The sequence below is a fragment of the Arthroderma uncinatum genome (genome assembly GCF_011692745.1).
Source record: "Arthroderma uncinatum strain CBS 119779 chromosome Unknown scaffold5, whole genome shotgun sequence".
NCBI lineage: Eukaryota > Fungi > Ascomycota > Eurotiomycetes > Onygenales > Arthrodermataceae > Arthroderma > Arthroderma uncinatum.
The window spans coordinates 1228633-1251582 of record NW_022983867.1 but is presented as its reverse complement, the minus strand read 5'-3'; the positions used below and the strand labels follow the sequence as shown (position 1 = coordinate 1251582).

Sequence of the window (22950 nt, the reverse complement as noted above, 5' to 3'; positions counted from 1 at the left end):
CAAAAACTGATGTCGCTGGCTCACGGCGGCCGCAGCGGTCTACCAGGGGTCGGAAACGTGTATGCCATGCTGATAGAAACACGATCTATGGGACATAACGTGCTCTTGGCGCAGTGCAGGCTGGGGATTGGGATTGAATTAGCATCTTCCCGTATATATCTTTCTCTCCGCCGAAAAATTTCCGCCGAAAGATGCTTGTTCGCGTTTATGCACGATGTAGTCCGTTGACGGGCCATCACGAACAACTTCACGAGAAGACCAGATCCACGGCCGGAGATGCCCTTTCTCCCGGGCCAAGTCCACGGCTTTGCATCCTTCACTCGCCGCAGCGTCCTCCGCCATATACATTGTATACATCGTACTACATACGGGAGTACGCAAGGACAGGCCGCCAGGCCGCCTCTCCATATCAATCCCTACCGTTTGACCAGGTTTTGTATGGCTGGATACGGACACGCTGCTGTGGTGAGTGAGTCGACTCTTACATAGCATAGTGCTTCTATAGAAAGGAACTTCGAATCACAAACTGCATGAATCATTCACCGATGCATTGAAATCTCCATCTTCATTAGGCTATCGTTCGGAGCTGACAGATACAGAGTATGTATCGGTGGTATCGCTCCCCTGTTGCTATCCACTCCCATCCTCCGGGCAGAGGGTCCTGCTAGCCTATGGATGCCCTGGCCTCGCAGGGGCATTATGCATGAATTAGGACCTTGTTCATAATACAATCGCATACAGAATGCCCGCACCTACGAAATACTATAACGGATCGCGATCATATCCAAGACCAAGGCCCAGGGATATCTCCTCGTGAATTAAAAGCTAGATCCCTACGATTCTTCCGGAAGCTGCAGACGCGAGCCCGTGCAAAAGCTACAAATTCTAGAAAGGAATTATACTCTAGGAGAATGGGAAAAGATATTATTAGTACATTTCGCTTGGCTCAACGAGGTGCGTCCGAGATGGGGAAAAGCAGCGTAACCCCTGGGCGGGATCTAGACAGGGAGGGATCTCAAGAAGACGTGAGTACCTTGCCTATAACATGAGAAATATTTCTCTAAATATTTCCCGCTTTCACGGCCTATCACCATGGAAGGAAATCAAGAAAGGAAGGAGAAAATAGGCCAGACTGGTTGATCTCTCTGAAATACGAGGTTTAATCCACCTAGTTCCCGTGCGTTATGCAAGGAACAAGTATATGGAAGGGCCCTTTTCTGGCCTTACGAGCGCGCCAGCTCGAAACCCCCTCTCACTTACATAAAGCGGGATGGAGGGAACAGGGTTGAACCGCCGTATCCCCCGGAGCAGACTGCCTCACTCGCCATTTTCAGGTTACAAAGCCCCATGCCCGCCCTTGTCAGAAAAACGCACGCCTATGGGGAACCTCGGAATAGGAACCTTAACCATCTTTCCCTCATGGCAGCAGGAGCAATATGGAAGAAGCATAAAATGTGAGATATGCTATTATGTATGCTTCTATTTTTAAGCGTCAGCTATGATACATAATAGATTATTTTACCCACCGCTAGATGATATCATCTCGTTTTGGCGCTGCGTTGGTTGGCCAATTCTTTGTTGGCCCAACTGCCATTCTTGCATCCGGTTGTGCGTGCCTTGGACGACGAGGGTGATATGCAGGGCATGGATGCCGCGTATTTTTCTGCTTTCTCGTTACTCCGTACTTCTAGGCGGCCGGAGTGGTTGAAGACGTTTATCTCAGCTTGTCGTGCATATTTGCTGTATACAGCATTAACGCCTCAAGATATAGACATGGAACGTTCCTCCGATGTAATCCTCTAGGAAAGAGGTCTGTTGATCAGTAAGAGCGAACAATCAATGCAGTCTCGCGAGTGTCGTTTGTCTGTGATACAACATCCTCTCTCTCATCCTTCAAGAGGGGCCAAAAATATGATCGTAACGTCAGGTTCGGGATAACCCTACCGACACGCTCTTTTTATAAAAAATGTCTTCAGCTGCGTTTCTGCCTATAACCAATGCCTTTCTCCCTTGGCCCTCCATTCCTCGCCCACCCAACACTAGATTTGGCCATTATGCAGGAAGCTCCTCCACTCCGGTTGGCAATCCCCAACATCATTAAACAACATCCGATAATAACGAGGATAGTGAGATATTTCATACGGTCTGACGCACTCCGTACATATTGTTTTTATCTGCATGAAGTTAACCATCGTCTGCCAACATCTATTTTTATAAGACGTCATATCCGCAATCGAGCTGGGAGATATCACGACTCGGTCGAGATGCCAACTTCGATCATCGAAGTCGAGGGATGCTGGTCGGCACTTTTGACCGCTTTTCTTTTTCCTCAGGCACGGCGGGGGGAAGCGGAAGACCACATTCCAACTGGTCCTATGGCTGGAAATTTAACCGAGCTGCAAATCCTGAAGAAAGTTGAAGTTGCACCGATTCTTCTTCCTCTCCCACTCCCTCTCATCTATCCTTCTCGTTTTCGGGATGCAAGATGGCGGAGTTGCAGGCGGGTTGGACAATATTTTCATTCAGCCGTACCTGCAGCCGGAAACGTCTGTTAGAGTTGATTAAATCGTATCCGGATACATGCACATGAAGTATCCTCGCGGGCTTCTTCGAGTGCTGCGTAGATGGATGTGGTGATCCAGTCCGGCCTGCTGGCGGCCTCCCGCAGGCCCGAGGCATGTATAATTGAATATTCGGCACCGAGGACATAAGACATGGCACATTGAAGATTTGAGGGAAAAACAAAGGCCTTCTTCAGTACCTGGCGTTATGAATATCCTATTCCAGCAAGCGAATCGCAAGCGAATCGCAAGCGAAGCCTGGCTAGCGAAAAAGACGTGTCCACCTACACTCTCACAGATCATCGTCATGGCAAGAGTCAAGAGTCAAGAGCCGAAGCGAAGGTCTGGATCAACCTGGTCCATTTGGCTTGGAGATTCGACGGCAGAGAGAGTCTGTCGTTGTTCATCTGGTATTCCAGTCTGTAATCTAATTGCCGAGATGTATAGCATCCATCTTTCCTGATATCTGCGATGCTCGAGTATATCTCTGGCCTGGCTATAATAGTATAGGAGCAATCTGCTTGCTCCTTATCAAGGTCGAACGCTCAACAGCGACTTGACATAAAGCGGCTATATAAGCCAGTATAATCGTTATAGATCTCCTGTGTAGATGCTAGATCTGTCCGGCATCTCGGTTGACTCCACCGCGCTTGATTCTCCGCATGCAAGGTCGTAATTCCATGTTCAACATCCTATCTTGACCATCAAGACAGCTCGCCAGCGGTCGTTTGTTGCAGCTCTCAGCCTGGTCAGAAGTCGCAAGGGAGAAAAGTCCCGGTGGCAAGGCTGGCTCTGTTCAACCCATCTGAAAACTCCCCGCGTTCTACCCTGCGATGACTGCAGCTTGCCATCAATATCCATGACCCTTGTCGTACGGCGCATACTGGATTGATACTCGAATATTCGGCTTCTGCTATCTGCTGCGAGGAGCTGTTATAATTCACGAGCAACGATGAACCCTCCGCGGAAGCGTCCATGGTCTGTCGCGGAGCTCTCGTCCAACCCGTCGAACCCGTCGCCGCCAGAGGCATTGCACCATCTACACAATGGAGCCGGCGATATGGCAATGTATCAGTCTCCAGACAGCTCGACAAAGACTCCCAACACCCCTCCGGTCCCGCTGGGGATGGCGCCTCCCGATTCACCCAAAATCAGCGTCGCGGTGACCAGCCGCAAGTCGACGGCATGTCCGGCCTGTAGGAAACAGAAGGTCTGGGAGCATTGAACCACAGTATATAATACGTTTTCAATGGCGGACGGCTGCTAATTCAGAATGGTAGACCAAATGTGTCATGGACGACGACACCCCGCCATGCAAGCGTTGCGCAGAGCGCGGTCTTGAATGCTCGCCGAATAAGTCAATACAGGATATAATGACCGAGCAGGCGAGGTAGATATATACATTTGATGGCCCTGCTTAAGCTACGCGCATAGTTCTAATCTATATCTTTGCAGATGGAATTCCCGAATGAATCGCTACTTTTCTCACCTCCAAACAGCTCTGAATGAAGCTAGGGCAGCATTATCCCTTCCTTCCATATCCGCAGCAGATGAATTGGCTGTCAAGGAAGAGGACGTGAAAACCTCTCGGCGTGAACATATAGATGAACGCCACAACCAGCTTGACGTTACCATGGAGTCGGACACGCTCGCCTCTGCTCCAGTGCGGTCCCTCTACGAAGTCACAAAGTCAAGCGAGGTGCACGAAGGGTCAGCCCAGTTTTCAGGCCTGGTCATGGAGCCGGATTTTGTTTCTCGAGGCGTCATTACTCAGGCGGAAGCCGACCAGCTCACCAAAACGTATCTGACTCGGCTGGACCACTTCTTCTACGACCATCTACAGAAATACGCAGACATTAGCGAAGTTCGAAAGACATCTACTCTACTTGCATTAACCCTATGCACGGTGGCAGCTTTACATGATCCCCTAGGCACCGAGGCATACGATAAGCTCAGCCGGGAACTACGTAGCGTCACCTCCTCGTTTATGTTCCGCAACCATTTGGGGCTGGAAGACATCAAGGCTCTGTGTATGGGCTCATACTGGCTAGGAAACCTTACCTGGGTATTATCTGGCCTTGTCCTCAGGAAAGCAATCGGAATGCAGTACCACACAGCCCATATGAACCAGCCACAAACCGATAAGGAGGCGTTCGGCAAGTCACAGATGTGGCTTTTGATATTCCTAGCCAACGAGCAGATATCGCTACTCCATGCATCTCCGGCTTGTGGGGTAGAAGCCGGGTATATCAACTGGAAGAATCACCTGTCATCTCCATTTTCCGGTGAAATCGACCTGAGACTTATCAGCCATATCGACCTACTCTTACTTCTAGGGAGAGTGAGGCAGACATATGGGGTAGATGCGACGAAAGCCATTCCATTAGCACTTATTCCGCAGCTTCGAGATTACCTTGCACAGTTGGATCGATGGTCCCATACATGGACAGGAAGACTGGCGCGGAATAAATGGCTGGGAAACTTCCCATCGCAAGCTGTTAAGCTTCATTTCCGGTTCGCAAAGTTTTTCATATGCTCTCACGCCTTCCGAGGGTTAAACGTGGAATCTGTCTCTATACCCCTGGCACCAGAATTACAAGACATTGCAGCCTGTGCAGTCACGACCGCCATCTCTATCCTGGAACTACTGATCGAGTCTGACGAGTTGCGCGCATACTTGGTTGGAATTCCGCATTACTTCCATACCATGTTTGCCTTTGCAGCAGTCTTCCTCCTTAAGGTTGCAACGCGTAATAGGCAACATGTCCACGTTGATACTCACCTGGTGTTTCGTACCAGCCGTCGGGTTCTAGAAGTATTTCAACATTGTCCTTGCGCTAAGCAGCATCTTGTACATCGAATTGCGGAAGGGTTGAAGGGTATGATTGAGCGGTGTGAGGGACAAATCGCAACTGACGGCTCTAGCCACCCTGTCAACAGGGTAATGAACAGGGAGCATCAGATACCGTCATCGATGGCACCCCCACCAACAAGTACTGCCCACTCTGAGATGGTTTCTCAGGAAATGCTGTCATGGTTCAATTTGGAGAATTTTGATTTTCTATCCATGTCCCCGCCCACCTGGAATACTGAGTTTTAGTTACAAATGATGGCCAGCCATTTTGTTGCATTATATTTTGAGAGAATCCGGCACAGCAGCGGTCTCAGAACTTGGATGATACCCATGTTGTATTTATAGCATTTTTGTATATTGTCACCTTCTTCCCCTCTATTTTTTTTTTATTTATACCCTCTATTGACTGTTGTCTAGTATATATTATGCACTTTTTGCTGTATATATGTAGACTAACCGCCATTGCAGCCAGACTTATTTGCCTATATGGTGTTATCTTGGATGTTTGTTGCAACTTTGGAAGCTGGTAGCAAACATCTACGAGTTGCGAATGGTGATGCTCTATTCTCTACTCGCACTCTATCTTAACCAACGCTCCTTTCGCACGAATCTTGCAGAAGTATAAGTCCTTCTCACTAAACATCCAGATACCGCCCTTTACGAAGCAAAAGTTCGCCGTTGTACATCCAACAATGATCTTACCGACTAGAACGCCATTTGGATCCCAAACGTGTACCCCATCTCCGCAACCGGCATATACATATCCGTTCTCGTCACATTTAATCCCGTCAGGCACCCCCAAATCGCAAAATGCAAATGTCCTTCTGTTTGCAATTCTAGTCCCCTTGTCAACCACATCGTAAACGTATATCGTCCCGGCATTTCTATAGTTGAATTTGAACTTGTGTCCGTCTCCAGAGTGGCTGCGAGCCTTTACCGCGCCTGTATCAGTAACATACAGGAGTGAATAATCAGGACTAAAGCAGAGGCCGTTGCACATATCGAATCCGTCGGCTAAGACTGAGCATTCGTTCGTCGAGGGCCGAAACCTGTATACATGCGCTGGGAGGAGGGGGTCAGGACGAAAGCCCTGCTCGTGGCCGTATGTTGGGTCTGTAAACCAGATATCTCCTGTATCATGGTGGATCACGACGTCATTCACGGAGGAGAACTCTCGACCGTGGAAGTTGTTTATCATGATTTCAGATTCTTTTGTAACTGGGTCGACAAGGACAAGCCCCGACGGCATGGAATGGTCCCCTTGAGAGCAATAGAGGATTCTATCAGGTTGTGATCCGACATCGCCCCGATATCGAGCAGAGGCATGAACAGATGCAGTTTTTCCAGGGTAGTTGCATGCCCCATTCGCCTGCACAACTTCAGGATAATCGAGCTTTTCAATCTTGTGCGTATCGCAGTTTATGGCGTATAGATCAATCGGGTCGCAGGTCTGGAAGTTAGATGTAAAATACACTGAATTGGTCGCGCGAATGTATACACCCGCCTCGTGTGCGAATTGCTCCCCTTTCTCTCTTCGTTCCTCGATAAGTTGTATTTTGGGGGCTGAGCCGATAACGTCCCTTATGAATCGTTCATCGTAGACACAGAACGAGGGTGTTTTGCTGAAAGAACGCGCATATTCTGGATCTTTAACAGCGCGAGATTTGTCGACATGGACGATTTCGGTGATTTCCGCAGTCATGATTCCTGTAGTCCCGTTCAGTGAAGGCGTTGTCCATTCAGATATCAATTCCCTCCATATAGAGTAGGTTGAAGTAGGTATGGAGGTTTGGGCAGGGTTTCTACATTTAAGGTGGAGGGCCGAAAACACCGAGCAAATCGGCATTACTCCGTTTATATAGGAGTGACCTCAGGATCGTAGTTTTAAGAACTAGATATTATTATAAAGGCATACCGTTCAAATTATAAACAAGGTTTATCGAAAGATGATAGTTAAAATACATTGGTTGTTCTTGGAAGGTGATTCATTGCCAAATATAATGGTAGAACGCCAGCATAATGTGGGAGTTTGAAGACTGATCTCATGCCGAAGGAATTTTTTCATTTGCAAGATCCAGGGTTAAAATGAAAACTGGAATACAGACGGTAGATAGGAAAAGGGCAAAATCAAAGAACGCAAGTTAAATCGCTTTGATATCCGGGATAATTTCTCACGACGCCACCAATAAATAAGACACGAGAAGAATGAAAATGGTACACGCAAGTAGCGAGATGTAGAAGGCTTCCGAGGGTGGGAAGGGGATCTAATGGTATCGACGAACTGGCTTCAGGCAGCAGTAAACGGCCAGACCTTGGTTTCATGGGTGGCGTGAGTTCACTCCTCTTCTTCGGCACCCTTCATGTCGACATCTTTATCAGCATCGTCGTTGCCGGCTGGCGATTTCTCATCGAAGAGGTCATCGTTATCATCATCCCCAGTGGGAGCTGCCTCTTTCCCCCCTTCTTCATCTTCGTCGTCATCATCTTCAATGCGCAAATTGGTCTTCTTCCGTCGTCGGTGTACAAGAGCATCTTCATCCTCGTCATCGTTCCGACCTGGCGCGGGTGATCCAGATTTGTCGTCCTCGCCGTTGACTTCGGCATTATCAGCCTCGCTTTCCGATTCAACGACGATTTCGGTACTCTTGAATTTACTCGACTTCGCGTTTCCTCTTCGCTCAAGGCGTCTTCTCTTTCTAGGAGCAGCAGAACGTTCATCCTCTTCTCCTTCAGACGATGATCCAGAGTGTCGTGATTCGCTTTCTTGCCTACTCTTATCCGCATCTGCTTTCTTCTTTCGTTTGCTGCCCTTTGCTTTCTTCTGTTGCCTTTTAACCTTATCTCCAGTCTCGCTGTCGGTCGTGTACTCGGCAGCTTCCCTCGACCTCTCCTCATCGATACGCATTGCGGTGAGCCGTTCAGCTTCTTCAATCATCAGCTGTCGTTCCTCCGCCATTTGCCGCTTTCTCTCCTTTTCAGCCTCTTCGACCTTTCGTTTCTCTTCTTCACGTCGTTTTAATTCTGCGTCTCGTAGCTCTCTGGCTTGCTGCAGCTTGGCGGCGTTCTTTTCTTCATATTCCTTTTGGCTCTGAAGGGTTCGTTGAAGTTGGTTTCGGATCGTGTTCCTACCCATAGTTGCTCGGGATTCTAGAGAGCTGCGGGGGTAAGGAGGATTCTTTGAGTTTGCGATCTTATCAAAGGCTTCAATTGCTGCCGTTAGGCCGTTTATCGCCTCTTCGATTTCTTCAGATGATTTTTGGGCTTCTGGAAGGCTGATAGCAAGAAGTGCTATCTCGTTTTGAACAAAGGCGATGTTGAATGCAAGATGGATCTGGTCTGGGGCAACGGAACGTGCGCGTTCCGCATATTCCAACGCGGTTTTCATAGCCACTAAATTCTGTTCTTGCTTGCCCTTTAGGAACCAAACACGGCCAAGACATGCAAGAATCTGAGCATCTCTAGCTCTATCTTTTGAGAGTGAGATCTCGTACTATTAATTGATTAGCCAAAACCGTATACACTGATATGGGGTAATGTCAGGATAGCCCATACGTTTTCAATAGACTTGGTAAACTGCCTCAACTCTGCAAAGACGTGGCCCAAGTTAAGGTACACACTCGAGTCGCGCAGAGTATCTCGAATCTTTGAAAATATCTGCACTGCCGTTGAATAGTCCTTTCGATCATCAACTAACGCGATGGCAATACCTTGGGCAGCATATGCGTTCTTCGGGTCAAGTTGAAGAGCCTTGTCGAAAAACTCAACTGCCTTCTCATATATCTTGCGCCGTTTTTCTTTATCTTGTTCGCCATCTCGCCTCATATCTCGACCTGTGAGGAGATATAGATTGCCCATTCCCGTCAAGGCATATCGGTCATGCTTGTCATATCCCTGTAAGGTATGCTTGTAATGCCTTTGCTCATGGTCCTCTGCCAGATTGGCCACGCGACGTTTCGACTTACTGAGATACCAACCAAATAGTGCCCGTACTTCCATGTTGGTTGCTTCCGCCTCATAAAGTTTCGCCATCCTCTTCGGCCCTTCATCGGTAGGACTTTGACGGAGCGCGATGTAAGTAAGTCGCGCATTTGCTTCAACATAATCACTGTGTCTCTCTAACAAGCCCTCATAGACCTTCTTGGCTTCGTCTGGCATACCCGCCGCCTCGTACGTACGAGCAAGATTGTAGCTGATGGTGGTAACGTATGCGTCCGTATCGGAGGCATCCTCTCGCTCTTGCGCTTTTACACAGGCGTTGAGAGCAGTTTGGAGCATATTTCTCGCCAGTTCAATCTTGTCGGCCTGGTACAGGAAGCAGCCGATGTTGTTGAGTAGCTGAGGCGCAAGCCGCTCGCGAAGGATTTCCGTCATAGCTTCTTCACCCTCGACATCATCTGGTCGTTCATCATCAGGAATCTGAGCCAGTTGCATTTCTTCAACCTGGTTGAGACACTGTACGCTCTTTTCCGGAGCGGTGACCTCGTATAGCCTAGCAAGATAGAGTAACACGGACTCGTCTGGTGTGAGTTTCTTTTCCGCTTTCCAAGACGTTCGCACAGATTCGAGTAGTGAGATTGCCTTCTTGGCTTCGGCCGATTTGTCTTCCTTTGTATTGCTGGCCGCAAAAACTTCATCGGCATATAAAGATCCAAGGAGGGCCATGGCTTCGGGGTTTTTGGTCTGCTGTATAATCTTTTCTAGTCGGAACTTGGCACCATCGAAATCTTTCCTCTTCACTTGCATTTGGACTGCACCGAATTTGGCGGGCGGATATCCCTTGTCGGCTCCGCCTCTTGCCTGGTCCGATCTGTTGTAGTATTCCAGCGCTCGCTCTGGATCGCCTTCGGTGTGTTCCTTTCTAGCCAGCAGATACCAACCATCACTAGCGATGGCATTGACATCCGTGAGCTCGATAGCTTTGCGTGCAAGGGCTTCGACAGTGGGGAAATGTTTGCGGAGGAGGAAATAGCTGCCAAATGTGGCACAGGTCATCGGGTACTCTTTATCAAGTTTGAACGCTTTCTGGGTGTACTGGGTCATGGCGGTCTTGTAGAGAGAGGTGAATTCCGGGTCGTTGGTCGAATGGCGCGAGCTGTCATGCAAGTAATACGCAGCTAGAAGAATATTGGCCGCCTTTGAGTCAGGGTTTAACGTCAATGCCCTATTCCACGCAACCTTTGCCTGGTCTTTAAAGTCAAGCTGCCAAAGACAACACCCAATCCCAATTCGCGGATCCGGATCTCTCATGTTTGGCATTTTCACCAGGGCCTCCTGGTATCCCTCCAAGGCCTCGCCGTACCGTCCAAGCATATAGTTTGCTCTCGCACGGCCCAAAATGGCCATGATATTGCGGCCGCCAAACGCCTTTGAAGACTCGTCGAAACATTTTATGGCCTGTTGCAAACATTCAACGCGTTCCGACGTATCAACAGTACCAGGCCTGACCGGTTTCGAAGGAGGTTGTAAGGAAGCACGGAGGATAGAAAGCACACCACGGGCAAGGAACAGCGGAGGGAAAGCAGGGTTCAGCCGCGAGGCCTCGTTCAGAGTCGCCGTTGCAGCTTGCAGATAGAATTCTTTCGTCTTTGCTTCGGAGTAAAGCTGGCCCTCTGGGGCAACTCGAGGAGCTTGTCTGCTTTTGATCAGGTATAGCCAGCAAATCCAGCCCAGCAGACTTAGTCTTTCCTTCGTAGCACCATGCGCAAGTGAGGCTAGGCCACGGGTGAGAATTTCAATGGCATGATCGATCTGTTTTTGCTTCGCGTACGCCAGAGCAATGATGACCCAGAAATTCTTCGCGGCCTTTTCGTTATCAAGAAGGGTGCAGAGCTCTGTAGGGTCGTCGGGGAGTTCTTGTAAGCTGATTTCGACCTCGCTGTCGAACGTAGAGGCGGGAATGTCTATGGCGGAAGGAATATCGGAGAATCGAGGGTTCATCATCGCCGCAGCAGCTTTGGACACGGCATCTAGGCCATTGCTGCCGTTGGCAACGCCGTTCTGAAGGGGCGGCGCCATGACGGGGCGCGCAAAGCGTGTTGTCGCACGCCGGGACGAGGGAAAGTGGTTAGGAGAGCTGCGAGAGGCTGGAAGATCTCATCATCTATCGGGAGAAGGGCGGAGGACGGGTCTGCAGGTAGAAGCGAGAGTGAGACTGGCCACCTCTTGCGCGGGAAGACGGAGGATCGAGAGAGCTCGTTAGCAACACTGAATTATCTCCAGCAGGATGAAAGTTGAAGCTTTCTTTAACAGGTCACGTGGTACGACAATATCACGAAGACGAAGACGAGGAAGAAGTAAATATATGAATAAGAGATATCAGGCCCGCGAGGACTCTTAGCTACTCTGGATGATGTCTGACAGGTGTCCTCCTCCCACGTCCAACGCCCAAATAAGTTCTATGCTACCATAACCCGCCTCATGGAGAAGAGATGTTCGCCCCTGACCAAAGAATAGCACCTCCAACGCCCACGATTTAGAAGGGAATGATGAGAAAAAAAAAAAAGAAAACGCTATCATAACCGTGAGTAGACTTTAAAAACTGGGAATAAGAAACACTGAATCATCTCAACCGTAATACCTCCGAAATAGCTGGATCAGGGCTGCAAGTATAGCAGGAATCGTAAACACTCTAGCGATCTCGATCCAATAGCCCAGTCGTACCTCGCCTTCGACGTAGCCGTGGTTTTTACCGGATGTGGTTTGGATATCAGGGCTGTTCGGGTCGACCTCGACCAAGTCTGCGTCCTCGAATGGAGGGAATTTGCCAGTTTCGATGAACTTGTCCAGGAGGGCATCCTTCTCAGCCCAGCGGTCGAATAACCAGGTTTCAAAATGTTCTTGATTATCCAGTGGAATATCAGCAAGGGCAAACCGTCTCCAGTAGAAGTTAACAACCCTCGGCGGGCGGCACTTTAGGTATGTAGAGCGGATGGTAAAGTAGCTATCAGGGTAACTCCCTTTCCTATATCAGATATTAGCAAGATCCATGCATAGATCAAGGCTGGATACATACGGTGGACCCTCGTAACCCATCGTACAGTCATAGACATAGTCGACCGTGCCTCTTAGCTGCTGTAGGCAAAAGAAAAGCCCCGTAGTGCGTGGAATAAGCTCATGCTTATAAGAATTAATACTCTGCTTCGTCCCGTATGCATCGCTAACTTCTTTAGTATGTGTTGACAGGTTGGTTCCCTCGGGAAAGATCAACAGCCACATCGGATTGAAGACGGGGGAACCGGGAGCAGAGTCGCCGCGTTGTCGACAGAGCCGGTTCAGACGATGCTGCAGTCGAGGCTTGTCGGCCATCCACTTGCGGGCCATGAAGATGAAGCCGTACAGCGCCATCCCCTGCCCCACCAGCGGAATGTACTTGAGTGATTCCTTGAGGATGATGTAGATGTGTCCATGCATCTGGTTCGTATACGCAACCCACCACAGGTACAGCCAGTCGGTGTAGACCTGGTGATTTGCAATCAGGACCATACGCTCAGGAAACCGAGTCTGGATCCCTCCGTTCGACGTGAGAGTAACCTGACCGAGCACACTCCTATCACCACTGACGCGGACAGGGGTCGGGGCACTCCACTCGGTCAGCGCAGTGATCGCGAGGCCAAACGACTCCTTTGTCCTGGCCATGTATGCATTGAAATAGTCTCTATCGATGAAGTAGAGCGGCAGTCCGACCACCTGGGACACCACGATGCAGACGCAGCAGCAGGAGAACCACGCAACGAGGAGAAAGCTGCGCACGATCTGGGCCAGTATGCCATAGTTCGGCGGCTCTCGCTCATAGATATGTCTAGACGACTTCATGAGGTCTGGTCCAGCACTCTTCTTGCCAGCGGCTTTCCCGCCTGTCAGAGACGACGCCTTCCGGTGGTGCCTTGCTCGCGACGGCATCGAGCTGGAAGTTCAGAAGTTCGTGTATTCCTCTATCTGGCTCAGGGCAAGCTTCTTCTCTACAGAGCCCCGGCCAGAGAACCCGGATGCTCCGATATCTAGTTATATATATCAGGAAGAGCCCAAAGGATGCGACAAACCACGTGTCTGGACAGGTGTGACGGCGTCAGTCTCGCAGCAGCTTGCACAAGACGGTCAGATGGAGTAGAAGTGGGAGAGAGACGGGGTGGAAGCTGAAGAGAAGATGAGAAGAAGAAGACGAGGGAGATGCTCTGTCTTTATCTCTGCCTAGATCCTGCCAGCGATATGCCGCACGCAAGGCCGCACTGCCCGTCTGCTCGCCTTTGCCTGCTGACCGAGGCAGGGCACTTCCACGGCCGAGTTCTGCCTGCTCCTTTCCTGCTCACGGAGGCGTCTTCTTCTTCTTCTACTCGAATATATCTCTTATACACACCCTGCCCCCATCCTGGTTCTATCTCGATGTCTTTTATATCTTCGTTCCATGCAGGATGTAGATGCTGACTAAGAGGTGCATGTGACTTGGACCGTTCTGGATGACTCAGCTTTAGGCATAGTAAACGTCATATAGACTGAAGTTATGCGTTGATGTATAGATTATTCAATATTTAACTATGTATATATTCAATTATGTATACAGGGGATACCCCAACTTATATTCACTCTTGACTCTTGAAAGTGAATTGTGGCGCTTCAATTTAACCAGTTGTTCACCTTTGGCATATGGTCGTATGGAGGAGACTGTCCGTTGTAAAAAAGATCAATGTGAGGAGGCTGAAGCCTGGATCTAGGGCAGCGATACCAGAAGGCCAACAAGGGTTATCCTCCAACCCATCTCTATATGGTGGATTTGCCAAACTCGGGGCCGCGTGGGAACGTTGACAAGCACCATCGTCTGCGTTAAATCACCAGCCCTTATGACCCTCCTTCTAAATTCCTGATCAGAGAGAGCCTTGACCGGGCCGATGAAGCAAGCTCCCGACCATATCCGACCATCTCCTCCATTTTCTCTGGCAGGTACCCCTGGAGCGGTTATAGTAAGCAGCTCCCCAAGATATATAGCTGCATAATACTAGTATAGGCAAGCCCCGAGACCTCGTATAGCTTGAGGCCTGAGAACGTTGATATAGAGCACGACAGGGGCTTCCTCGGAAAAAATTCCAACAGTGTGATAAAATGTTGGTATTATTCCGTTTCTTTTGTTTTTCAACACTACGGCAGGTATGATATTAAATATTGAAAATGTACGCTGTGCCCTCAACACCATGCATGCCTGCTACATCGACCGTCTATAAGTTTGGGTCTTCGTCAGGGTCCACATTGTCGGGATACTTCTCCATCAGCCGCTTTTGTATATCTTTAAGACATTCCAACTTATTGTATTGTTCAAGGTCAGGCCAGCCATGCTCTCGATAAATCCCTTGCAAAAACTCAATAAACCCAGACGAATCGTGGTAATGATGGACATCGACAACAGTGAGCGTACTAGTGGGGACGAAGAGCAGACGGCGAAACTGATCCTTGAGAATCTCAAAGAAGTCTGGAATGGCCCAGTATGCACCCTCGGCGCGCCACTCCGCCTCACTCATCGATGCGTATTCGTACGGGTCGTCCCAGACTCGCTCGCAGGGGGCATCAGAGTCATGTTGAATATCTCCGGGACACTCTGGCCAATAAATAACGCCAAGCTCTGTATCGAGGAAAATGGGGAAATTATTCCGCCCACCACTTGTGAGGCTAACAACATGAGGCGGCACATCATTCTCGTAATAGCCCTCTGAGCACGATTTAACGCCCTCGAGCTTGGACCTGCCCTGATTTACGTAGGTACAAGAAGCCTCCCAATTTGCAAATTGGCTGTACGGGAAGGCCTGGGGTTCGCCATTTCCTGGCCGGCGGATATAGGGAAGATGCCGCAGCAGCGACCCGACTTCGTCCGTCTTGCCCAACTGTTGTATGGCACTAGGGGTAACCGAGGGCCAGCCTCCTTCTGGCGGCTCCAGGATATCGCTCTCCTTCAGGTACAGGGTGGTAAGAAACTGGTAATAACCACGGACTGCGGCGATGCTTTCCTGGCGTGAGTAGGTGATGTCGCAAAGCTCCGGCATATTGACAGGCGGGCCGGTTTGACAGGTTGCGTAGAATGTTGTAGGATACTCGTTTGACTGTGCAAGATGCCTGTATCCTTATTGTTCTTGTAGGGTATCACAAACACATCCGGGTCTGGTGGTGGGAATTTATGTATTTATGTCAAGGCCACCAGAGACGGGCGCGTAAATCTCCGAGCGTCCAGGGTGCCGTAAATTTATTTCCATAGAATTATTGATATCCCTGTCAAAAACCCCTTCTCACATACTACGTATAGAGCCGAGGGTTGGCCATTGGTCATGCCTCTCCCGCTGTCCCTGGTGCTTGATCAGGGTAAACTTGCTAAATGTAACGGTAGAGCGCCCTGGCCGCCAAGGGTCAAGGACACCGAGAAATTACCTTGGCCTTCTCAAAAGCAGCATATTCAGGATGTACTTACATTCACACTGGATGATTTTCAATTCAACAGAGCAGCTCCCTGAGTCTTTGGTATAAGGGATACAATATGTAGTATAACAAGGAGCTATTGGTTAGAGGAGGCTTTAAATAATAGATGCTATTCGTTAAATTTAGCCCCTGCATATAATTTCTACTCATTCTATTGGTTAATATAACTTATTAGAGTTTATTATTTACAATAAAAAGTTGGAAGCGGAAAAATATTAAATTAGGTAATCTATAGTATTACTAATATCTTGTATTCCATGGTGAGGTCATAAAGAAAGAAAAGACAAAAGAAAAGGGAGAAGACGAGAAGAGAAGACGAGAAGAGAAGAAGAGAAGACGAGAAGAGAAGAAGAAGAGGACGAGAGCACGCGAGTCGAGGCCGGTGATATCCTGACCATGTTCATCTACCCGTACAGAGATTTCGTCTGATCGCATCTGGAACAGTTGTCTGGGGTTGAAGAGCTACGGGACGAACGGGATGGTAACATATATCAGTATGCCTCATATTCATAACCCTGCTGTAGCGATATACTAATTTGAGCTCTGCTTCTAGATATTTAGACGCCGGGATACTTGTATGATTTCGACATTGATCACGCGCTTTTTCCTATTCTAAAGATACCAGCGTCACCATGAAGCGCTGTAGCAATATACTAGCTAATATCGCCGCTCCCTTTGCAACTTGCCGTCGTTCATTTTCCGTGAGCGCGAGGCTGCGGCAGATCGAAGATATCAACACCCTTTCCAGCAGGGTATTTCCAAGATATGAAGGTGTGCGTTGGTTCGGACCTTAGCTATGCTATATTTGGTGTGCTAATAAGGATTGAGATATACAGAATCAAGAGGGAGCGATTTACTTGCCTTGCAATGGCCAGTTCCGCCGCAGAACATCCTCCTGATGAAGAAGAAGGGTGCCCCAGAGGTGACTCGGTCGGTGGTTGAATTCGCAAAGTATGACTCTACACGATGGTCTAAAGGAATATACTAAAGCATTTTTAGTCACATTAAATCGACGTACTCGCCGATATCCGTGATTCTCGAACGGGAGACAGCCGCTGAGATACACGAGTCCCTGCCGTTCCCCGTTTACACCAACCTGTCCGATCCGTCGATACCTCCTGAAAACGTAGACCTGATAGTCACGTTGGGCGGTGATGGGACCATTCTGCGCGCATCTTCGCTCTTCGCGACGTCCAAGATCGTACCTCCAATACTCTCATTCAGCATGGGAACCCTGGGGTTCCTAGGGGAGTGGAAATTCTCAGAATACAAAGGAGCGTTTCGAGAAGTCTACATGTCCGGCGCGGGACTCGGTGAGCGAGCGCCTGCACTCGAGAACAGTCCGCCTCTTTGTGCGGGTAACGAAGAAGCTGGAGGTGGTTGGTCGTCCTTGCGCGGGAAGTCGATGGGCATGTCACGAAGCGCTCGCATACTGGTCCGCAGCAGACTACGAGTGGGTGTATTTACGCCGGACGGGGAGCCGGTGCACAGTAACGGTGTCACCCTCTCTTCGCCATCTGATGCCGACACCGGCGTCTACGCGATGAACGAAGTGGTGATCCACCGCGGTAGACAGCCACATCTCGCGATCGTCGAGGTTTTCGTTGGTGGCCGTTTCCTCACTGAAGCCGTTGCAGATGGCATGATCGTCGCAACACCGACAGGGAGCACAGCATACAGTCTCTCATGCGGCGGGAGCATCATCCATCCACTCGTGTCTTCCCTCCTCCTAACGCCCATCTGTGCACGGAGTCTCAGTTTCCGGTCCCTGGTCGTTCCGTCCCGAACGCCCGTGACGCTTCGACTGAGTGAGAAGAATCGCGGACGGGAGGTAGAAGTTAGCATTGACGGGGTCACGATGACCCAGGGCCTGCGGGTCGGCATGGAAGTTCGTGTCTGGGGCGAGGACATCAAAGTCATCGATGGAGCATGGTATGGGGGTGTGCCTTGCGTGATGCGCAAGACTGTCGGCGAAGGCGGTGCGGCCGATGGCTGGGTCGGCGGTCTCAACGGGCTTCTCAAGTTCAACTATCCCTTTGGTTCGGAGACGTGACGCATATATACATCATGGGAGTTTTGGTACGGAGTATTGCTGGATTTTTTTGGAATTTTTGGGATATCTAGCATGGGCTGCGTTTGGGCGCTTTCCACTGTTGGTGATCTTCATATATGTATAAAACCCCTGTGTTAATCTACTCCATCCTTGCATCCAGGAAACAGCATCAACCAAGCTAAAGGCGTCCATCCGGCCAGGAGTCCGCATACTGGGCTCTCCTGAATCTGGAAAAGCAGCGTCTCACAGCAGATGTACATGCCGACCAGAATCCTACATGTCGATTGAAACCAGCTTAAGGTTGGCTATCGTGCAACTCCAGCTACTATGTATATAACTACAGATTGTTTCAACGGCCGTCGCTTTCTTCGGCCCCTTCCGCCAAAAAATAGGGGTACAAGCACTAACTCGAGACCTCGGGAACTAAGCGTTGGAAGTTGAAACATCAGCTAGCTATATAATGATTCCTCTTATAGCCCGTAATCCGTATACTCCGTACTTTGCTAGAGCCGTAGATAGTTGTGTTGCACGGGGTCAGATATATTGATATTGAATCTGATACATATCTCCCAGGCCATCCACGAAGCTTCGTCAATACTCGTAGTGCAGTGCATCTATCCAAGCCTATCGAAGAAGCGTGCGGCAGACCTTTATACTTAATTACTTAATTATATTCGTATCCTTAGCAGCAGCCAACTAAATCCAACTTGGCCAGGGGTTAGGAGCTCCATCGCCTGGGATCTGTTCCTTGTTAGGGGTTCCAGGACAAACGAACACCGAGAGAGAGAGAACAGAGAGAGCAAGTGAATAATGACAGTAATGACAGCTGGTATATTCGTCTTCACTCCTTGACACTGCTGCCTTCGTCTATCCGTTTTACCATCTCCTTAGCCACCGGCGGCACATCTCCTATCCAGAACAGGGGACTGTATCACTTCTTCTGGTCAAACCAATATAATCCCGTCTCTGGCGGCAGGGAACAGCTTCTGGGTAAGTTCCAGCCTGTGCTCTCCATGTCAAGTCCATCCTCCATCCTGTCTGCGCTGCTCGCTGTCTGGTGGTCTTGCTGGGTTGCAGTCGATCGCTTTTAGCGCCCCCCCTTGCTGATTGACGACTATATCTGGCCAAGGAAGAACAACCACCACAATCACTCCTATACAGAACACATAACATATCTACATCTCCTCTCCCTCCGTCCTCCAGCTTGCTCGCGATCTGCCTGCGGTTGCTGAGGATCCGGTTGTATTACACTTCGCCCAAGCCGAAACTGGATCTCCCCTTGCCCCCTAGACAAATCCACACGACAGCAACCCCCGGCCAGTGACGCGGTGGAAACGTCGCCAGAACAACCGACACGGCGTTGCTCTGCTCTCGTCGCAGGCCGCGTTGCCCTCGTTGACGAGCCGGATGACTAGCTGAGGCTAACCGACCTGCGAACATGGCTTCATCACAGTCAAAGTGAGTCCTGATCTACCCCTCAGACTGCGGCGTTGAACCCATGTCCTTGTCAAGTCCGCTTGGAAGCAGAGAAAAAAAGAAAACACAAACGGGGGAGCCAGAGAAAACGCCTTCGAACCTGTTACGTTTCTATCTAAATGCGGGAAATTTGGAGAAGGATTGAAACCCGGGGAATTTTTGTTGCCCAAGAGACTAACTGGAGCCCAGCATGTATTCGCGCGAGCAGTTCATGAACCCAGGACCGGCTCCTCGCCCTCCCACCGACCGGCCTCAACTGAGCACGATCTCTACGATGTCTTCGGTCTCGTCTGCTGCTACCACCTTCGATCGAATGGGTCTTAATTCGCCCTCTACCCCGTCACTCTCCATATTCCCGAATTCGTCCTCGCTCTCGTTGAGCCAAAAGACCGGTCAGGGAGGCGTGGCTGTGATCAAGGAAGGATATGTTAGATGTAAAGAGGACAAGTTCCTGGCCAGCTGGAACCAACGGTATCTCGTCCTACGCGAATTCCGCCTCGACTTCCTCAAGAATGAGACCGGCAAGAGCGTGCTCTCGATCCAGCTCAATAATGTTATGAACGTGACCCGGTCTGAGGATACCAAGATGGCATTCGAGATCACCCGTGTTGCAAACCCGAAAGACGCAAACTCCCGCAGTCCCTTGACAGGTCGGGATATCGCAACGAAGACGATAACGTGCGAAGTAAAGAGTGACGATGAAATCTACGACTGGATCGATAAGATATACGAACGATGTCCGGGTATGGGAGGGGTCAGCAACCCGACGAATTTCAGCCATCAGATTCACGTCGGATTTGATCCGCAGACGGGAGCGTTCGTTGGTCTTCCACCGGAGTGGGAGAAGCTCTTGACGGCCTCAGCTATCACCAAGGAGGACTACAAGAAGAACCCACAGGCCGTCATCGAAGTTCTAGAGTTCTACTCTGATATCAAAATGCGCGAGCAAAACCCTCAATATTTCCCTGGAATGAGCACTCCATCTCCACCGAGCATGCAAGCTCTACGCAGCCACGGTGTAGCCCCTCCGAGACCGCCTCCGCCTTCTGGTTTACAGCGCCTTGATACCAACCAATCCTCGCGCACACACGATGATAGATCGCCCAGCGCGTCGCCGGCACAATCAAACCGTAAGGGATCAGACGCTGCCGACCGCTCATATGATCAGCAGTACAATCCAGATCGTTCCAAAGAGATGCCACATCCGGATCAACGACGACGAATGGAGGAAGAGGCACGTCGTATCCGCGAAGCGCAACGACAACGTGAAGAGGAACAAAACCGACGAGAGCAGGAAGCTTATAATGCATCACTACCCAAGACTCGAGTACCACTTGCGCAGCAGGAGCTCGGTGGATATGGTGGCTCACGCGAACCGGCCAGTAGTACATCTAGCAGCCGATATAACCCTTCTCGTCCTGCACCACAGGCTCCCTCGAGCGAACGATCTCGACAGCCACAGCAAGACTCGTCGAGACCAATAAACGCACAGCGCCCTGCTCCTTCACCACCAAGAAACGGAGCACCATCATCACATTCCAGAGACGACAATGGATCTCTTCGCAGCGCTCCTCGCCCAGACCAAAGCCGACAGCAGCCATCTGCTTCACGCTATGCAGGGAATGACAGCCGTAGCCCAGCTCGCACCCAGGCCCGCCAGCCAAACGGCTCCGCGGCCTCAGGTCAACCACCCAGCCGTCTCCCGGCTCCTGTTCAGGCAGTTAAACCCCTTAACATCGCTAACAAGCACGGCCCTGCTGGCAAATCGAATGGAGTTGCTGATGGTGTCCGTCAAGCTGAGGCTGCTCTGACTAAGAAACCAGAGCCATCTCGTCAAAAGGATGTCCGAATGTCAACAATGTCAGAAAGCGAGGTTATGGAGAGACTTCGACAAGTCGTTTCAAAAGAGAATCCAAACGAGTCGTACAGCAAGCAACGGAAGATTGGACAGGGTGCTTCGGGATCGGTATACGTTGCTCGTGTTAAGGAGAACGCAAGCTCACCCGTGGCCCGTGAAATATACCGCACACACGGTCCTCGTGGACAGGTTGCCATTAAACAAATGGATCTAAGAAGCCAACCTCGCAAGGAACTCATTGTTAACGAAATTATCGTGATGAAGGATAGTCAGCATCCAAATATCGTTAACTTCCTTGACTCGTTCTTACAGGAATCAAGCAATGAACTATGGGTAGTCATGGAGTTTATGGAAGGAGGAGCATTGACTGATGTTATTGAACAAAACCCTGTGATCCAGGAGGATCAGATCTCAACCATCTGCTACGAGGTAAGATTTATGTTTTCGATTCAGTTGTGCATACGGCAATGCTGACATCATTCTAGACTTGCAAAGGCTTAGCCCATCTACACGGTCAAAATATTATCCATCGTGATATCAAGAGTGACAATGTCCTTTTGGATAGAGTTGGAAACGTGAAAATTAGTAAGTTCTCCCACTCCGCTGGTGAACACCCATCGTAAATTGCGCTGTTTTTAACCCACATCTCTAGCTGATTTTGGTTTCTGTGCCAAACTTACCGAGTCGAAGAGCAAGCGTGCAACTATGGTCGGAACCCCGTACTGGATGGCTCCAGAGGTCGTCAAGCAGAAAGAGTACGGCCCAAGGGTCGACGTATGGTCTCTTGGAATCATGGCTATTGAGCTGATCGAGTCCGAACCACCGTACCTGAACGAAGAGCCACTCAAGGCTCTATACCTCATCGCCACAAACGGTACCCCATGCCTCAAGAAGCCAGAGAAACTCAGCAAGGAGCTTAAATCCTTCCTCAGCGTATGTCTCTGTGTCGATGTCAGAAGCCGTGCCTCATCTGATGAACTATTGTCACACGAATTCCTTAAAAATGGATGCAGCTTGGCCAGCCTTGCTGAGCTGCTACGATTCAAGAAAAACGCCGCTCAATAGAGTGATGAACTCCACGTTGATTTTTTAAACTTGGGCTATTTTCACGTGCTATTGTCCTTTTCTTTCTTCACTTATCTTTTTATTTGCAATTTGAACGTTCTCCTCCCGCTTCTCTTTTTCGTTTTCTCTAATTTTATCATGTGATGAATGGAGAATTATACCTCTTTCTATACAAAGGGGGGAGGATTGCTGTATTTACTGCCTGTCATTTCCTTTCTTCTTTTGCTTTGCTGGTTTTTGACACTTTTTCTTCAACTTCTTTTGCCTTCTTCCTACTTTTGACTGCCACTGCTGCTCTGGGTATCTTACGGTCAAAATATACGATTCTATAATGAAACATCAATGATAAAGGAGCAATTGGGAATCTTGAAGCCTTGACACATGTCTCATATCTTGATCGCGGAGTTATGAAATGGCGATGTCAATAGTTAGGCAGCTGTTTGGTTTTTGTAGACTAGGCTTGCAGACATTTCGGGAATGTGGAATAGAGACTTGATGCCTGTTACTCTTCTTTTCCCCCCTCCTCCATTGGTATCGGGCGTTGCTAGCTTAGCATATTCACCAATTTTAATTCCAACCCTGTTCCTAGCACAATATGCAGCTAGGTTTTAGTTCCCAGCCCCTCTCCCGT

At 49.5% G+C, this 22950-nt stretch overlaps 6 protein-coding genes across 6 annotated transcripts; 3 read left to right on the top strand and 3 right to left on the bottom strand.

Annotated features, from left to right (window-relative positions):
• Positions 1 to 3513: 3513 nt before the first annotated feature.
• On the top strand, positions 3514 to 5661 carry GIQ15_06770 (uncharacterized protein; the record flags this gene model as incomplete). The annotated part of the gene is made up of 3 exons (XM_033554187.1): positions 3514 to 3771; positions 3842 to 3951; positions 4017 to 5661. The coding sequence occupies 3 exons, from the start codon at positions 3514 to 3516 to the stop codon at positions 5659 to 5661; spliced, it is 2013 nt and encodes a 670-aa protein (XP_033403702.1).
• Positions 5662 to 5983: 322 nt separating this feature from the next.
• Positions 5984 to 7117, bottom strand: GIQ15_06769 (uncharacterized protein; the record flags this gene model as incomplete). Its single annotated transcript, XM_033554186.1, has 1 exon — positions 5984 to 7117. One exon carries the CDS (start codon positions 7115 to 7117, stop codon positions 5984 to 5986), a length of 1134 nt encoding a protein of 377 aa, XP_033403701.1.
• Positions 7118 to 7750: 633 nt separating this feature from the next.
• Positions 7751 to 13314, bottom strand: GIQ15_06768 (tetratricopeptide repeat protein 1; the record flags this gene model as incomplete). The annotated part of the gene is made up of 4 exons (XM_033554185.1): positions 7751 to 8905; positions 8968 to 11488; positions 11993 to 12376; positions 12428 to 13314. The coding sequence occupies 4 exons, from the start codon at positions 13312 to 13314 to the stop codon at positions 7751 to 7753; spliced, it is 4947 nt and encodes a 1648-aa protein (XP_033403700.1).
• Positions 13315 to 14621: 1307 nt separating this feature from the next.
• GIQ15_06767 (uncharacterized protein) lies at positions 14622 to 15440 on the bottom strand (the record flags this gene model as incomplete). The annotated part of the gene is made up of 1 exon (XM_033554184.1): positions 14622 to 15440. The coding sequence occupies one exon, from the start codon at positions 15438 to 15440 to the stop codon at positions 14622 to 14624; it is 819 nt and encodes a 272-aa protein (XP_033403699.1).
• Positions 15441 to 16765: 1325 nt separating this feature from the next.
• GIQ15_06766 (uncharacterized protein) lies at positions 16766 to 17920 on the top strand (the record flags this gene model as incomplete). Its single annotated transcript, XM_033554183.1, has 2 exons — positions 16766 to 16818; positions 16867 to 17920. 2 exons carry the CDS (start codon positions 16766 to 16768, stop codon positions 17918 to 17920), a joined length of 1107 nt encoding a protein of 368 aa, XP_033403698.1.
• Positions 17921 to 19586: 1666 nt separating this feature from the next.
• Positions 19587 to 22319, top strand: GIQ15_06765 (STE/STE20/PAKA protein kinase; the record flags this gene model as incomplete). Its single annotated transcript, XM_033554182.1, has 3 exons — positions 19587 to 21683; positions 21740 to 21839; positions 21907 to 22319. The coding sequence occupies 3 exons, from the start codon at positions 19587 to 19589 to the stop codon at positions 22317 to 22319; spliced, it is 2610 nt and encodes an 869-aa protein (XP_033403697.1).
• Positions 22320 to 22950: the final 631 nt, after the last annotated feature.